The sequence below is a fragment of the Polypterus senegalus genome, chromosome 2 (genome assembly GCF_016835505.1).
Source record: "Polypterus senegalus isolate Bchr_013 chromosome 2, ASM1683550v1, whole genome shotgun sequence".
NCBI lineage: Eukaryota > Metazoa > Chordata > Cladistia > Polypteriformes > Polypteridae > Polypterus > Polypterus senegalus.
In genome coordinates this window covers 16753772-16760503 of record NC_053155.1, presented here as the reverse complement: position 1 = coordinate 16760503, position 6732 = coordinate 16753772, and the positions used below count along the sequence as shown (strand labels likewise).

The following is a 6732-nucleotide window of genomic DNA, read 5'->3' as shown; positions in this document are numbered from 1 at the left end:
CACTCACGGTAACAGTGTACAGGCCAGTCATGATATCCAGTAACCTTGAGGGGATCCCGCGAAGTCTCAAGATGTCCCACAGGGCAGCTTAAACAACTAAGTCAAATGCTTTATGAAAATCAACAAAGGCTGCAAAGAAACTCTGCTGATATTCGCGTTTGTGCTCCATGAGAACCTTCAGCACCAGGGCGTAGTTGATGGTAGACTTCTTAGGCATAAAACCAGTCTGCTCTGGTCGCTGGTAGATGAGCAAGTGATCACAGATCCTATTGAGGATGATCCTAGCAAGGACCTTACCCGGCACCAAGAGCAGTGTTATCCCCCTGTAATTGCAGCAATCCAGGTGATCACCCTTCCCTTTCCAGACAGGGACGGCAAGTCCCATTTTCCAGTCAGTTGGGATGATGCCAGTCTCCAAAATAGAAGAAAAGATTGCTTGCAATGCCAGGAGGACAGCCTTCCCTACCCTGAGCTGGTTCACCACCTGTGCAATCTTAGTGAGATTGAGTAGTTCACAGCTAATTGGAGGACCAGTCTCAAGAACTGTGGACCTAGAGATATCCAACGTCCTAGCAAGAGGATCAGCTTTAAACAGCTACTCAAAATAGCCAGCCCATCGGGTCACAACTGCAGTGTCATCCATAAGGACAACTCCATCAGCTGCTCTGACTGTGAATCTCTCTTACCTGGCATAGGAGATACAATGATCACCAAGGTGGTTCTCCCAGGGCTAGGGTCATCCTTTACACTCTTGGTGTGCTGACCCCTGCGATTTTCCCAAATGCGGGAAACTCGACTACTTGTGGTAGTTGGGGACATTTCCACCACATTCCCTCTAATTCACGCACATGTACTCTACCTGCTGTCTACTCTCACTACAGATAACAGTTTCACCTGTGAATATCATAGTCCATGGAAGCTCCTGTCTGACCTCATCTCTCAACCTGTCCATCACAACTGCAAACAGGAAAGAGCATGAAACCATATTGCTGCTCACAAATCAACCTCTCTCCTCTCAGCCTAGCATCCATCACTCTTTCCCATATTTTCATGGTGTGGCTGATCAAACTATACCTCTTTAGTTAATGCAGCTCTGCACATCTTCATTATTCTTGAAAATTGGTACGATATACTTCTTCTCCACTCCTCAGATATATTCTCACTAAAGGTTTTATTAAACAATCTAGCTAGAAACTACACAGCAATGTCATCTAAGCATCTCCATGCCTCCACTGGTATATCATCGTTGCCAATTGCTTTTCCACATTTCATCCTCTTCATAGCTTCCCTCACTTCATCATTGCTGATCCCTGCTACTTCGTGATTTACAATCTCCACTTCATCCAACCTACACTTTCTCTTATTTTCTATATTAATATGTTCTTCAAAGTACTCCTACACCCTACTCCTACCCCCACCTTTTCAACACACTCTCTCTGCTTGTCAGCAAATTTCCATTTGCATCATTTATCACCCTGACCTACAGCATGTCGTTACCTGCTCAGTCCATCTGCCTAGCCAATAGGTACAAGTACTTATCTCGGCTTTGTGTGAAGCTTCTCATATAATGTGACATACAGCATGCCTTTTCTTCAGCCTTCACCACCTTTCTTTTCGCCTTGTATCTCTTTGTATACCTGTCTGCTTTCGTCATCTCTCTGATTTCCCAATTCATTTTCAATAACTTCTTCCTCTTTATGCTGTCCTGTATTTCCTCATTCCACCACCAAGTATCTTTGTCTTCCTTTTTTTGTCCAGATATCACACCAAGCACCTTACCAGTTCTCTCCCTTACTACTTCAGCTGTGGTGTTCCAATCATCTATCCTCTCTTCACATCCACCCAGCACCTGTCTCACTTCCTCTCTGAATTTCACATAATAGTCTTCCTCTTTCAGCTTCCACCACCTGAGCCTTGGTTCCATTCTCACTCTCTTGCTCATTTTCATCTCAAATTTCATCCTGCATACCACCAATCAATGCTGTCTAGTTTCATTATCCCCTGACACCACCTTACAGTCTCTGATCACTTTCACACTGCATCTTCTACATAGGACATACACCTGTGTGCACCTTCCTTCACTGTTATGTGTCACCCTGTGTTCCTCCTTCTTCTTGAAATATGTTTTCATCACCATCATTTCCATCCTTTTTGCCATGCCAACCACCATTTGCCCTCTAAAATTTCTCTCCTTAACACGATACTTGGCTATTACCTACTCATCATCCTTTTCCCCTTTCGCCAGCATATCTATTAAGGTCCACTCTGATCACCACTCTTTCTTCATTGGTATACTCTCCACCATGAGTTACTCCAGAAATCTTCCTTCTCCTTCATTTTAAAACCCATTATGGAACTTCTGCGCTGATTATATTTAACATTACTTCTTTGATTTACAACTTTATGCTCATCTGCTCAGTCAGACATTCTCTTCACCTCCAAACACACCTAACAGGTTCTTCTTTCACAATTACTCCTACCCCCTTTCTCTTCCCGTCCACGTCATGGGAGAACGGTTTGCCCACCGTCTCTGATGCATTACTTCCTTTCCACTTGGTCTCCTGTACACACAGTACATCAACGTTTTTCTGCCATATCATATTGGCCAGCTCTTTTCCTTTACCAGTCATAGTGCCAACATTCAAAGTTTAGACTCTGAACTCCACACTCTTTCCTTTTCTCCTCCATCATTGTCTTTGCCCCTGCTTTCCCCTTTTTGTTCTCTGCCTTTTCAGCCCAGCAGTAGCATAGTTTTCAGCAATGCCCTGCTGGACAGCAGTATCAGTGGCAATTGTTGGTAACCCGGGCCTCGACTGATCCAATATGGACATTCTGTTTCTCATCCGCATGTTTCATTTGGTACAGGTTTTATGCTGGATGCCCTTCCTAATACAACAATGCCCAATTTACTCAGGCTTAGGACCGACACTAAGACCACACTGGCTTGTTCAACACCAGTTGCTGGGTTGTGGGCATCTGAAATAAGAGTAAAAAATCAGCGTGGTGTCACACAACAGAATATTTTACTTTTCAGTTAGTCTTTTGACGTTGGTTGGATCACATTTATTTTTCACAAAATTGCTTTACATATGCAGAACCACACCATCTGAATATTTCTGAGCAATTAGCATCTCACCACTTCAAAGTTCAAATGGAAACTGTGACCCTTAATTGTGCAAGATCTAACTTGCTAGACCCAGCTAAGTTATCGCGCAGCTGACATGCTTAAAGATTTTTCACACTTTTTATTATGAATTTTGCTCAATAACATGTTGAATTTAATTAGTGCATGTAAAAAACACTGATTTTACCCTGGCATCAGGAAAAAATATAATTATTTTCACTTCAGCAGACAATGTGTTAAGCAGTTTTAGAACATTATTATGTTATTAATAAATTTGCAACATTATTGAGTTATTTTAATCTTTTTTGTGGCAGGGATTGCAGCCCTGCCTATTAAAAACATTTGTTTATGACTCTGCATGTTAATCTAAGTAAATGAGGATTCCTAATAGAATTTATGTAATTGGTAATTCAACACAATTTGCAAATAATCACAAAATGTGTTTTACATTTTAGAAGAAATAACCCAATGTTTCATTTGTATCCTTGCAGTTAACTTGCCAAGAATGACCAACTCCACAATAGCTGTGACCGAATTTGTATTGCACTGTGTGATTAATGCTGACCAGAAGAGTGCAACAATCTCCATACTCGCTTTAATCTACTTGCTGTCCCTGTTTGGAAACTTACTGGTAATTGCGGTCATTATAATGAACAGCCAGCTCCATGCTCCGATGTATCTATACATTGGCACCTTAGCAGTGATAGATCTGGCAAACAGCAGCGTCCTCATTCCAAAAATGCTGTCTGTTCTGCAGTTGGACTCCTCAGTGGTGCCGTTTGGAGCCTGCGTGCTGCAGATGTTTGTGGTTTTCCACGTGGAGGAGATGGAATCCCTACTTTTGCTGTTTATGGCACTTGATCGTTATATAGCTGTCGTTTATCCTTTGAGATACCCATCAGTCATTACAAATAAAACTGTCTGGACTGGTGTCATAGCTTTAAATATTTTTGGCATCATTTCTATATTGCCTTATATATTTTTTACTGCAGAGCTTTCCTTCTGTCACTCAAACATTCTAAAATATTGTTTCTGTGATTATGCTACCATGGTTGATGTTGCTTGTAATGAAGACCCCAAATACTTGATGTATTTGTCAGCTGGCTGTCTAATAACTGGGGTCTTCCCACTGCTACTGATTCTCTTTTCCTATAGTAGGATTGCTTTGGCAGCCCTGAAAATTTCTTCTGTCGAGGGGAAGAGGAAGGTTTTCAGTACGTGTCTTACCCACCTGCTTGTGGTCGGGCTGTTTTATATCCCACTCATGCTATCCTATGTATTGCCGGGAGCAGGAGTAAAGCTGTCCACAGAATCGTATAATACAATGGTCATTGTAGGAAATATGGTTCCCCCCATGATGAACCCTCTCATTTACAGCTTCAGGAACAAAGAGATAAAAAGCAACATCCAAAGGCTCTTCACAAAGAAGCACAACACTCTTTCAGAGAAACAGAGCTAACCAGCAGAATATACTCTTGGATATTAAATAACAATTTTTATCACGAGGAGATGTCTAGCATGTTTTTGTCTTAAGAAAATCTTGTACATTTTCAAAATAAAAATAGATAAACTTTGATTTTTACAAGGTATTAACAGTCTGATATGTTTCTGTTATTTTAAAAATGTTTACTATTTTGATGAATTTATTTCGAATTGGAAATAAAATTGTATTAACATTTAAATTTCTACGTTAAGAACATAGAACAAAGGAAATTTGACAAATGAGAGGAGACCATTCAGTCCATGAAGCCAGTTTCTTTAGCTAATAGCTAAGATGTCCTGATGTGTTATTCTGATTATTCTTCAAGGTTGTTAAGGTTTCTGCTTCAACTAAATGCCTTGGTAGTTTCTTCTGTATTCCCAAAACACAAAGAAGTTCTTCCTGGCTTCAGTTTTAAATACACACAATTTCTACTGTTGTTCTCGAGTATGTGATTCATCCTTAACACTAGAATTACCAGAGCCTACGATAAAACTCGTAGATCCGTCCCACCTTAAATCGCTTCTTAAATCCATTCACACCTCTCCGCCAGCGTCTTTTGTCATCTAAATGTGCTGATAAAGACAAGCAGCATGTAGCCGGCTCTTCCATTCCCCCCACAGCTGCAGAATGTGCACAAACTTCTCCCAGCTCATGCCTTGATTGATTATCTGGGAGTGAAGTGGAATTTTAGAGTGGCAATAACAGATCGTTATTTGGAACACACGCATTTCATGACTGTTCCGTTTCTACAGTAATCTGTGTAAACACATTGTTAAAACAGAAACATTTTTTATATTCTACTAGTAGATGACAAAATGTAGGCATAAACTATATAATGTATGAAGCAAGTTTTTTCGTAGGCTCTGGTAATTCTAGTGTTAAACTGAAAGAATTGCCTTTGAGGATTTGAAATACCTGGATTAGGTCCCCATGCAGTCTCCTCTGCTCGAGACTAAACAGGTTTAATTTATTGAGTCTGTCAAAGTAGGCCATGTCCATTAGTCCCATGATGCATTCGGTTGCTCTCCTTTGCACAGCTTCAAGTGCTGCTATGTCTTTTTTGTATCATGGTGACCGTAACTGCACACAGCACTTCAAATGTTGTCTTATTTATGATGTAACCTAATATTTTATTTGCCTTTTTAATTGCTCCTGCTCATTTTTTAGTCCATGAACATGGTAAGTCGACCTAAATCCTTTTCTGAGATTACTTCGTGTATAACAGTATCTCCCTTCTTGTATTTATAATTGCTGCTCATTTTACTTTGTTTTCCAGGTGTTCTCCCAGTTCTGAAGGTTGTCCAGGTCTTTTTGAATTCTTTTTGCTGCTTCCTCCGTGTCTGCCATCCTTCCAATTTTAATGTCATCATGCAATCAATATTATTAAAGTCAATCAGAAAAACTAATGGTACAAGAACAGACCCTTGATTAACTCCACTGATGACCCCATTCTCCACTTACCTGTACCCTTTGTCTCCTGTTCGTTAACCAACTAGAGATTCAGTTTTGCGGGTTACCTGTTATGCTTACAGCTTCTAGTTTTGTAAAGAAATTTTTTGGTGTAAGACAACTGTTTCAAATGATTTTCAAAATCTATGTAAATTCTGTAGTATGCTTTCTTTTCATAAACTATTCTGGCTGCTTCATCAAAAATATTTAAAAGATTTGTTTGGCAGGATGTAAGTCTCAGTAAGCATTTGAAAAGATTCTGTTAGTGTTTTGTTCAGTTATATTAAAACTTTCAAATTGACACATTGCTCAATTTTTAAGCTTAGCATGATTCCAGCACACAAGATGAAACACAACTGCATTAAATGGCGACTGACAATCACATTGCTGGCAGGTTTGGACAGGTTTAATTCTGCATGGCAAGTGCTCATAATCAGTTCTCACTGTTTTGTTTAAGAGATAGAAACACAGTCCCTGTGTATTTATTCCTGGTATTTTAAAATATGTTAAATATTTCTATATGTCAAGTATTTGCATTATTATAAAAAAATTATATAATTTAAAGTGTCTTTATTTGCAATGGTGATGGACCAGTTGACAGACGAGATTAGACAGGAGTCCCTGTGGACTATGATGTTTGTTGATGACATTATGATCTGTAGCGATAGTAGAGAGC

General features: G+C 39.8%; 1 protein-coding gene and 1 non-coding gene across 2 annotated transcripts; both read left to right on the top strand.

Annotated features, from left to right (window-relative positions):
* The first annotated feature begins 678 nt into the window (after positions 1-678).
* On the top strand, positions 679-838 carry LOC120524721. Its single transcript, XR_005632839.1, has one exon. It is a non-coding gene; the product is annotated as a U1 spliceosomal RNA (small nuclear RNA).
* A 2791-nt stretch (positions 839-3629) lies between these two features.
* Positions 3630-4583, top strand: LOC120524271 (olfactory receptor 1468-like). The gene has a single exon (XM_039746128.1). The coding sequence runs from the start codon at positions 3630-3632 to the stop codon at positions 4581-4583; it is 954 nt and encodes a 317-aa protein (XP_039602062.1).
* The last annotated feature ends 2149 nt before the right edge of the window (positions 4584-6732 follow it).